The sequence below is a fragment of the Salvelinus sp. IW2-2015 genome, linkage group LG33, assembly GCF_002910315.2.
Source record: "Salvelinus sp. IW2-2015 linkage group LG33, ASM291031v2, whole genome shotgun sequence".
In the NCBI taxonomy this organism is placed as follows: domain Eukaryota; kingdom Metazoa; phylum Chordata; class Actinopteri; order Salmoniformes; family Salmonidae; genus Salvelinus; species Salvelinus sp. IW2-2015.
Genome location: NC_036872.1, coordinates 28866333 through 28877776, shown reverse-complemented (window position 1 = coordinate 28877776; position 11444 = coordinate 28866333). Strand labels below are relative to the sequence as shown.

Below are 11444 nucleotides of genomic sequence, written 5' to 3'. Positions count from 1 at the left end.
TAAAATGCCTTGTAAATTGTAAAATAATTAAAATGGTGAAGAATCACCATGTTAATGTAGTTGGAGTGAGAATCTATACTGATCTAGTTGGATCAACTAATCCTAATTCTCGGAACACTTTTTATTGGATAGTCCATCTATAGCTGCTTTACAGAGTATCTACAGTCTATCTAGTAAACATTCACTATATTGATCTCTACAAGCCTCACACTTAAACTTAACGTACACACTACACCCGTTTATCATCCTAATGCACTACGTGCTTACTATTTCAACAGATCAGTTTGTTTGATAGGCTAATACTATATATCAAACAGTGTGACCTCAATCTTTCTCTCCATCAGTCATGTGCCACGACTGGTACAAACTCTATGACACGTAATCGCAATGGGAGATGTGACGAAGTAGTGGAAGACATTGAGATGCATCGGAGAAGAATGGGTATGTACAAAAGCACCTTCAATCTTTTTCTCCTAAATGTTAACCTTACACAACATCAGTAGAATGATCACATGCTTCATCATTCTCCTTAACAAGAACGGTCAGTATGTAGAGAACTGTCTTACCACAGTGTAATTTTCAGTTCTCCTTTATAATCACACACTGCATCATTGTCAAGCGTCATTAATGGAATGACACAATTTTGTTTACCACAGCATGAATTCCTTTGAACATGTAGTGCCGATGAAATAATGTAATGAATAACTTTATTTTGGTTCCCTCAGTGAATTACTCACCAACGACTATAGTGAGACTTACTACACTGAGGATGGTACACCAGTCACCTCTACGCCTCAGGATGTGGTAGTGATTTAACAAACCCTTGATAGGTAGCAGGAGCTGTGTAGAAGTGTCTTGATTAGAAGCCCTTAAACCTTTTAATTCATTCTCTTCTCCAGGACCACTGCTCTACCACGGCACTATTGTGAATGACAGTGAGTCAACGGTTAGCATGAGCACCTGCGATGACTCAGGTAGGCAGCCCCACATTTCTACAGCATATACACTACAGGTCAAAGTTTTAGAACACCTACTCATTCAAGGGTTTTTCTTTATTTTTACATTTTTCATGTTGTAGAATTATAGTGAAGACATCAAAACTATGAAATAACACATATGGAATCATGAGTAACCAAAAAAGTGTTAAACAAATCAAAATATATTTTTATATTTGAGATTCTTCAAATATCCACCTTTGCCTTGATGACAGCCTTGCACACTCTTGGCATTCTCTCAAACAGCTTCATGAGGCTTCATTAACCTCTCTGGGGTAGGTGGGACGCAATCGTCCCACCTGGCCAATAGCCAGGGAAAATACAGAGCGCCATATTCAAATAAAATTATAAAAATCAAACTTTCATTAAATCACACATGTAAGATACCAAATTAAAGCTACACTCGTTGTGAATCCAGCAGCAACATGTCAGATTTCAAAAAGGCTTTTCGGCGAAAGCATAAGATGCTATTATCTGATGATAGCACAACAGTAAACAAAGAGAGTAGCATATTTCAACACTGCAGCACGACACCAAAACGCAGAAATAAAAATATAATTATGCCTTACCTTTTGACGAATTCTTTTGTTGGCACTCCAATATGTCCCATAAACATCACAAATGGTCCTTTTGTCGATTAATTCCGTCGATATATATCCAAAATGTCAATTATTGCGCGTTTCATCCAGAAAAACACAGCTTCCAACTTGCGCAACGTCACTACAAAATATATCAAAAGTTACATGTAAACTTTACCAAAACATTTCAAACTACTTTTGTAATACAACGTTAGGTATTTTTAAAGTTAATAATCGATCAAATTGAAGACGGATGCTTGTGTTCAATACAAAAAGAAAACAAACTGACGAAACTTTTCTGGTAATGTTGCCTCTCTCAAACAATTTACTTCAAGTGATCCTCATTTAAGATGGCCGTACTTCTTCATTACACAAAGGAATAACCTCAACCAATTTCCAAAGACTGGTGACATCCAGTGGAAGGTAGGAACTGCAAACAATCCCTTAGAAATCTGGTGTCCAATGAAACTCATGAAAAGACAGTGACCTCAAAAAAAAGAAATCTGAATGGTTTGTCCTCGGGTTTTGCCTGCTACATAGGTTCTGTTATACTCACAGACATGATTCAAACAGTTTTTGAAACTTCAGAGTGTTTTCTTATATTCTGGGATGAGTAGCAGGCAGTTGAATTTGGGCATGCTATGTATCCAAAGTGAAAATGCTGCCCCCTACCCGAAGAAGTTAACAGATGTGCATTCTTAAAAGATAATTTGTGGAATTGATGCTCTTAATGCGTTTGAGCCATACAGTTGTGTTGGACGGTGGATTACTGAAGACAGCCCTATTTGGTAAAAGACCAAATCCATTTATGCAAGAACAGCCTAAAAAAGCAAAGAGAAACGACAGTCCATCATTACTTTAAGTCAGTCAATACGGAAAATTTCAAGAACTTTGAAAGTTTCTTAATGTGCAGTTTCAAAAACCATCAAGCGCTATGATGAAACTGGCTCTGGCTCTCATGAGGACGCCACAGAAAAGGAAGACCCAGAGTTACCTCTGCTGCAGAGGATAGGTTCATTAGAGTTACCAGCCTCAGAATTGTAGGCCAAATACATTTTTCACAGAGTTCAAGTAACAGCACACTCATCATCAACTGTTCAGAGGAGACTGTGTGAATCAGGCCTTCATGGTCAAATTGCTGCAAAGAAACCACAACTGAAGGACACCAATAAGAGGAAGAGACTTGCTTGGGCCAAAATAAAACAAACAATGGACATGAGACCGGTGGAAATTCGTCCTTTGGTCTGGAGTCCAAATGGGAGATTTTGGTTCAAACCGCCGTGTCTTGTGAGATGCGGTGTGGGTGAACGGATGATCTCCGCATGTGTATTTCCACCGTAAAGAATGGAGGAGGAGGTGTTCTGGTGTGATGGTGACACTGTCTGTGAAGTATTCAGAATTGGCACACTTAACCAGCTTGGCTACCACAGCATTCTGCAGCGATATGCCATCCCATCTGGTATGGGCTTAGTGAGACTATCATTTGTTTTTCAACAGGAAATGACCCAACACACCTCCAGGCTTTTAAGGCTATTTTACCAAGAAAGAGAGTGATGGAGTGCATGCGCATCAGATGACCTGGCCTCCACAATCAAATCAAATCAAATTTTATTTATATAGCCCTTTGACATCAGCTATATCTCAAGTGCTGTACAGAAACCCAGCCTAAAACCCCAAACAGCAAGCAATGCAGGTGTAGAAGCACGGTGGCTAGGAAAAACTCCCTAGAAAGGCCAAACCTAGGAAGAAACCTAGAGAGAACCAGGCTATGAGGGTGGCCAGTCCTCTTCTGGCTGTGCCGGTGGAGATTATAACAGAACTATGCCAAGATGTTCAAATGTTCATAAATGACCAGCATGGTCAAATAATAATAATCACAGTAGTTGTCGAGGTGCAGCAAGTCAGCACTCAGAGTAAATGTCAGTTGGCTTTTCATAGCCGATCATAAGAGTATCTCTACCGCTCCTGCGGTCTCTAGAGAGTTAAAACAGCAGGTCTGGGACAGGTAGCACTGTCCTAACGAGTGTCAGGTTCCATAGCTGCAGGCAGAAACAGTTGAAACTGGAGCAGCAGCACGGCCAGTGGACTGGGACAGCAAGGAGTCATCATGCCAGGTCATCCTGAGCATGGTCCTAGGGCTCAGGGCCTCCGAGAGAGAGAAAGAAAGAGAGAATTAGAGAGAGCATACTTAAATTCACACAGGACACCGGATAAGACAGGAGAAGTACTCCAGATATAACAAACTGACCCTAGCCCCCCGACACATAAACTAATGCAGCATAAATACTGGAGGCTGAGACAGGAGGGGTCAGGAGACACTGTGGCCCCATCCGATGATACCCCCGGACAGGGCCAAACAGGAAGGATATAACCCCATCCACTTTGCCAAAGCACAGCCCCCACACCACCAGAGGGATATATTCAACCACCAACTTACCATCCTGAGACAAGGCCGAGTATAGCCCACAAAGATCTCCGCCACGGCACCACTCAAGGGGGGGGCGCCAACCTAGACAGGAAGATCACGTCAGTGACTCAACCCACTCAAGTGACGCACCCCTCCTAGGGGCGGCATGAAAGAGCACCAGTAAGCCAGTGACTCAGCCCCTGTAATAGGGTTAGAGGTAGAGAATCCCACCGGAGAGAGGGGAACCGGCCAGGCAGAGACAGCAAGGGCGGTTCGTTGCTCCAGAGCCTTTCCGTTCACCTTCACACTCCTGGGCCAGACTACACTCAATCATATGACCCACTGAAGAGATGAGTCTTCAGTAAAGACTTAAAAGTTGAGACCGAGTCTGCGTCTCTCACATGGGTAGGCAGACCATTCCATAAAAATGGAGATCTATAGGAGAAAGTGCTGCCTCCAGCTGTTTGCTTAGAAATTCTAGGGACAATTAGGAGGCCTGCGTCTTGTGACCGTAGCGTACGTGTAGGTATGTACGGCAGGAACAACTCGGAAAGATAGGTAGGAGCAAGCCCATGTAACGCTTTGTAGGTTAACAGTAAAACCTTGAAATCAGCCCTTGCCTTAACAGGAAGCCAGTGTAGGGAGGCTAGCACTGGAGTAATATGATCAATTTTTTTCATTCTAGTCAGGATTCTAGCAGCCATATTTAGCACTAACTGAAGTTTATTTAGTGCTTTATCCGGTAGCCGGAAAGTAMAGCATTGCAGTAGTCTAACCTAGAAGTAACAAAAGCATGGATTAATTTTTCAGCATAATTTTTGGACAGAACGTTTCTGATTTTTGCAATGTTACGTAGATGGAAAAAAGCTGTCCTTGAAACAGGCTTGGTATGTTCGTCAAAAGAGAGATCAGGGTCCAGAGTAACGCAGAGGTCCTTCACAGTTTTATTTGAGACGACTTTACAACCATCAAGATTAATTGTCAGATTCAACAGAAGATCTCTTTGTTTRTTGGGACCTAGAACAAGCATCTCTGTTTTGTCCGAGCTTAAAAGTAGAADGTTTMCAGCCATCCACTTCCTTATGTCTGAAACACAGGCTTCTAGCGAGGGCAATTTTGGGGCTTCACCATGTTTCATTGAAATGTACAGCTGTGTGTCATCCGCATAGCAGTGAAAGTTAACATTATGTTTTCGAATGACATCCCCAAGAGGTAAAATATATAGTGAAAACAATAGTGGTCCTAAAACGGAACCTTGAGGAACACCGAAATGTACAGTTGATTTGTCAGAGGACAAACCATTCACAGAGACAAACTGATATCTTTCTGACAGATAAGATCTAAACCAGGCCAGAACCAATTTGGGTTTCCAATCTCTCCAAAAGAATGTGGTGATCGATGGTATCAAAGGCAGCACTAAGGTCTAGTAGCACAAGGACAGATGCAGAGCCTCGGTCTGACGCCATTAAAAGGTAATTTACCACCTTCACAAGTGCAGTCTCAGTGCTATGATGGGGTCTAAAACCAGACTGAAGCATTTCGTATACATTGTTTGTCTTCAGGAAGGCAGTGAGTTGCTGCGCAACAGCTTTTTATTTATTTTTTGAGAGGAATGGAAGATTCGATATAGGCCGATAGTTTTTTAAATATTTTCTGGGTCAAGGTTTGGCTTTTTCAAGAGAGGCTTTATTACTGCCACTTTTAGTGAGTTTGGTACACATCCGGTGGATAGAGAGCCGTTTATTATGTTCAACATAGGAGGGCCAAGCACATGAAGCAGCTCTTTAAGTAGTTTAGTTGGAATAGGGTCCAGTATGCAGCTTGAAGGTTTAGAGGCCATGATTATTTTCATCATTGTGTCAAGAGATTTAGTACTAAAACACTTGAGTGTCTCTCTTGATCCTAGGTCCTGGCAGAGTTGTGCAGACTCAGGACAGCTGAGCTTTGGAGGAATATGCAGATTTAAAGAGGAGTCCGTCATTTGCTTTCTAATGATCATGATCTTTTCCTCAAAGAAGTTCATGAATTTATTACTGCTGAAGTGAAAGCCATCCTCACTTGGGGAATGCTGCTTTTTAGTTAGCTTTGCGACAGTATCAAACTAAATTGATTGTTCTTATTTTCCTCAATTAAGTTGGAAAAACAGGATGATCGAGCAGCAGTGAGGGCTCTTCGATACTGCACGGTACTGTCTTTCCAAGCTAGTCGGAAGACTTCCAGTTTGGTGTGGCGCCATTTCCGTTCCAATTTTCTGGAAGCTTGCTTCAGAGCTCGGGTATTTTCTGTATACCAGGGAGCTAGTTTCTTATGACAAATGTTTTTAGTTTTTAGGGATGCAACTGCATCTAGGGTATTGCGCAAGGTTAAATTGAGTTCCTCAGTTAGGTGGTTAACTGATTTTTGTCCTCTGYCGTCCTTGGGTAGGCAGAAGGAGCCTGGAAGGGCATCAAGGAATCTTTGTGTTGTCTGAGAATTTATAGCACGACTTTTGATGCTCCTTGGTTGGGGTCTGAGCAGATTATTTGTTGCGATTGCAAACGTAATAAAATGGTGGTCCGATAGTCCAGGATTATGAGGAAAAACATTAAGATCTACATCATTTATTCCATGGGACAAAACTAGGTCCATAGTATGACAGTGGCAGTGAGTAGGTCCAGAGACATGTTGGAAAAAAACCACTGAGTCGATGATGGCTCCGAAAGCCTTTTGGAGTGGGTCTGTGGACTTTTCCATGTGACTATTAAAATCACCAAAAATTTGAATATTATCTGCTATGACTACAAGGTCCGATAGGAATTCAGGGAACTCAGTGAGGAARGCTGTATATGGCCCAGGAGGCCTGTAAACAGTAGCTATAAAAAGTGATTGAGTAGGCTGCATAGATTTCATGACTAGAAGCTCAAAAGACGAAAACGTCATCTTCTTTTGGTAAATTGAAATTTGCTATCGTAAATGTTAGCAACACCTCCGCCTTTGCGGGATGCACGGGGGATATGGTCACTAGTGTAACCAGGAGGTGAGGCCTCATTTAACACAGTAACTTCATCAGGCTTAAGCCATGTTTCAGTCAGGCCAATCACATCAAGATTATGATCAGTGATTAGTTAATTGACTATAACTGCCTTTGAGGTGAGGGATCTAACATTAAGTAYCCCTATTTTGAGATGTGAGGTATCACGATCTCTTTCAATAATGGCAGGAATGGAGGAGGTCTTTATCCTAGTGAGATTGCTAAGGCGAACACCGCCATGTTTAGTTTTGCCCAACCTAGGTCGAGGCACAGACACAGTCTCAATGGAGATAGCTGAGCTGACAACACTGACTATGCTAGTGGCAGACTCCACTAAGCTGGCAGGCTGGCTAACAGCCTGCTGCCTGGCCTGCACCCTATTTCATTGTGGAGCTAGAGGAGTTAGAGCCCTGTCTATGTTGGTAGATAAGATGAGAGCACCCCTCCAGCTAGGATGGAGTCCGTCACTCCTCAGCAGGCCAGGCTTGATCCTGTTTGTGGGTGAGCCAGAAAGAGGGCCAATTATCTACAAATTCTATCTTTTGGGAGGGGCAGAAAACAGTTTTCACCCAGCGATTGAGTTGTGAGACTCTGCTGTAGAGCTCATCACTCCCCCTAACTGGGAGGGGGCCAGAGACAATTACTCGATGCCGACACATCTTTCTAGCTGATTTACACGCTGAAGCTATGTTGCGCTTGGTGACCTCTGACTGTTTCATCCTAACATCGTTGGTGCCGACGTGGATAACAATATCTCTATACTCTCTACACTCGCCAGTTTTAGCTTTAGCCAGCACCATCTTCAGATTAGCCTTAACGTCGGTAGCCCTGCCCCCTGGTAAACAGTGTATGGTCGCTGGATGATTCGTTTTAAGTCTAATACTGCGGGTAATGGAGTCGCCAATGACTAGGGTTTTCAATTTGTCAGAGCTAATGGTGGGAGCCTTCGGCGTCTCAGACCCCGTAACHSGAGGAGTAGAGACAAGAGAAGGCTCGGCCTCAGACTCCGACTRGCRGCTTAATGGGGAAAACCGYTTGAAAGTTTCTGTCGGCTGAATGAGCGACACCGGTTGAGCATTCCTACAGCATTTCCCTCCAGAAGCCATGAGAAAGTTGTCCGGCTGCGGGGACTGTGCGAGGGGATTTATACTACTATCTGTACTTACTGGTGGCACAGACGCTGTTTCATCCTTTCCTACACTGAAATTACCCTAACAATCCCCCGACCTCAACCAAATTGAGATGGTTTGGGATGAGTCGGACCGCAGAGTGAAGGAAAAGCAGCCAACAAGTGCTCAGCACATGTGGGAACTCCTTCAAGACTGTTGGAAAAGCATTCCAGATGAAGCTGGTTTAGAGAATGCCAAGAGTGTGCAAAGCTGCCATCAAGGCAAAGGGTGGCTATTTGAAGAATCTCAAATTTAAAATATATTTTGATTTGTTTGACACTTTTTTGGTTACAACATGATTCCATATGTGTTATTTAATAGTTTGATGTATTTCTATAATGTAGAAAATAGTAAAAATAAAGAAAACCCTTGAATAAGTAGGTGTTCTAAAACTTTTGACCAGTAGTGTAAGTCCACAGTGAAACACTATTCTATACCCCAAATCAGTTGTGTCATGTCTATTATATGTTTTTATTTTAGGGGATATTTCAGAACAGCCGCCCAAAGGTACCTGATTGAGCCTCTGTCAGGGGGGGATGATGGCGATCACGCAGTGCTAAAATACGAGGACCAGAGCCCCAAGCCTGTGGTGTGTGGAGTCACCAACACTAGCTGGAATGCAGACTACCCTCCCATAACTAGCAAGAGCCGCTCTCGAGCCTCAGTAAGACATACAATCTATTAATATATTTGAAATTTCCCAATTTAAATATAGTCTGATGTGGTATCTCACATCAAAACAGAAATAGCAGAACAGGAAATTATGTGTTCTAATGAAGGTCATTGATAGCTGAAACGTCAACCTTTGAAAAAACATTGAGTTTTTAATGGTAAGCGTGGGTTGTACCTTTTTATTTTCAATGATGATCACATTTTTGGGGATGCACCTCGACTCAAGTTGGATGAGCACACTCCACTTCCTTCCTAAAAAGAAATGAACCATATATATTACAACAATGGTTTCCTGTTTATTAGGGTCCATCTCTACTTCAACAGCAAAAGTATGTTGAGCTCGTCCTCGTTGCAGACAACCGTGAGGTAAGAACTTGCAGACAAATACATCAGAAATACAAGTCCCACCTTTACCAGAATCAACACAATGCACTTGATCATTTCATACTTCAATATTTCATTAACATTATTTAATTGGCCATTACTTGACCTAATTGTATTTAGATCAAACCAACCTATATCTATAATAAACAAAAATATAAATACAACATGTAATGTGTTAGTCCCATGTTTCATGACCTGAAGTAAAAGATCCCAGAATTGTTCCAATAGGCACAAAAACCTTATTTCTGTAAAATGTGGTGCACAAATTTGTTTACATCCCTGTTCATGAGCATTTCTACTTTGCCAAGATAATCCTGACAGGTGTGGCATGTCAAGAAGCTGATTAAACAGCATGATCATTACACAGGTGCACCTTGTGCTGGGGGCAATAAAATGCCACTCTAAAATGTGCAGTTTTGTCACACAACACAATGCCACATATGTCTTAAGTTTTGAGGGAGCATGCAATTGGCATGCTGACTGCAGGAATGGCCACCAGAGCTGTTGCCAGAGAATTGAATGTTCCTTTCTCTACCATAAGCCACCTCCAACGTCGTTTTATAAAATTTGGCAGTATGTCCTACTGGCCTCACGACCGCAGACGATGTGTAACCATGCCAAGCCCAGGACCTCCACATTTGACTTCTTCACCTGCAGAATGGTCTGGGATGAGCCACCCAGACAGCTGATGAAACTGGGGGTTTGCACAACCGAAGAAGTTCTGCACAAACTGTCAGAAACCATCTCAGGGAAGCTCACCTGCGTGCTCGTCGTCCTCACCAGGGCCTTGACCTGACTGCCGTTGTAACCGACTTCAGCGGGCAAATACTCACATTCGATGACCACTGGCACACTGGAGAATTATGCTCTTCACAGACAAATCCCGGTTTCAACTGTACCAGGCAGATGGCAGACAGCGTGTATGGCATTGTGTGAGTGAGTGGTATGCTGATGTCAATGTTGTGAACAGAGTGCCTGATTGTGGCGGTGGGTTTATGGCATGGGCAGGTATAAGCTACGGACAATGAACACAATTGCATTTTATCGATGGCAATTTGAATGCACAGAGATACCATGAAGAGATCCTGAGGCCCATTGTCATTCCATTCATCCAACGCGATCACCTCATGTTTCAGCATGATAATGCCTGGCCCCATGTTGCAAGGATCTGTACACAATTCTTCCATGGCCTGCACATTCACCAGACATGTCACCCATTGAGCATGTTTGGGATGTGTTCCAGTTCCTGCCAATATCAAGCAACTTCGCACAGCCATTGAAGAGGAGTGGGACAACATTCCACGTGCCACAGTCAATTCTATGTGAAGGAGATGTGTCGCGCTGCATGAGCCAAATGGTGGTCACACCAGATACTGACTGGTTTTCTGATCCTAGCCCCTACCTATTTTTATTAAAGTATCTGTGACCATCAGATGCATATCTGTATTCCCAGTCATGTTAAATCCATAGATTGGGGCCTAATGGATTTATTTCAATTGACTGATTTCTTTAAATTAACTCAGTAAAATCTTAGAAATTGTTGCATATTGCGTTTATATTTTTGTTCAGTATACAGTATCTAATGAGTCAGTAGTGAGTAATGTATTGTGAAACAGGATCTCCACTGTTCTCTTGTGATTGTACTAAAACATGATGCTATTTCAGTACAAGAACATGAAGAGTAACCTCAGAGAGCTGCGTAAGAGGATATTTGAAGTGGTCAACTTTGTCAACATGGTGAGTCAGTCCCTGCAAGGTGGCAGTATTAGCAAACTGCCAGTAAATCCCGTATAAGATCCCCAACAGGACCTACAGTGGGTGCTTTTAGCAACATAGGTCTATTTACATACACTAGAGTTGCTTTCAATTTTATTTGGTTCCACAAAAACAGTCCATGGGAAGCCAGAAGTGAAATGTAATTCCATTCCAACTTACTGTGCCAGTGGGAACAGCATCATTATGATGGGGGAATTTGAGACAAAATATCTAAAGGACCATATTATTAAACAGGCTTTCTGTTGTACACCCACTTTCTCTCCGCTTACCTCAAAAAAAAAAAAAAAAAAGTTCCCCATAAGTTTAACATTTTATTCCACATATGGCACATGTGCAGGACTTTTATTTTGACATGAGATAAGCACAGAGAAAATGGGTCTACAACAGATCCACGTTTGGAAAGTCTGTTTAATAATATTATTTTTTAGACCAACCGTCCTGCCCACCGGCACA

At 42.4% G+C, this 11444-nt stretch overlaps 1 protein-coding gene across 1 annotated transcript in view; it reads left to right on the top strand.

The window, feature by feature from the left end:
* The window catches only part of LOC111958242 (zinc metalloproteinase-disintegrin-like berythractivase), a 33737-nt gene that overhangs the window by 9983 nt on the left and 12310 nt on the right, over positions 1-11444 (top strand). Inside the window, exons 6-8 of the mRNA XM_023979467.2 lie at positions 8640-8823; positions 9135-9197; positions 10881-10952. Coding sequence (XP_023835235.1) covers positions 8640-8823; positions 9135-9197; positions 10881-10952 — 319 coding nt within the window. The remainder of the gene's footprint in view (positions 1-8639; positions 8824-9134; positions 9198-10880; positions 10953-11444) is intronic.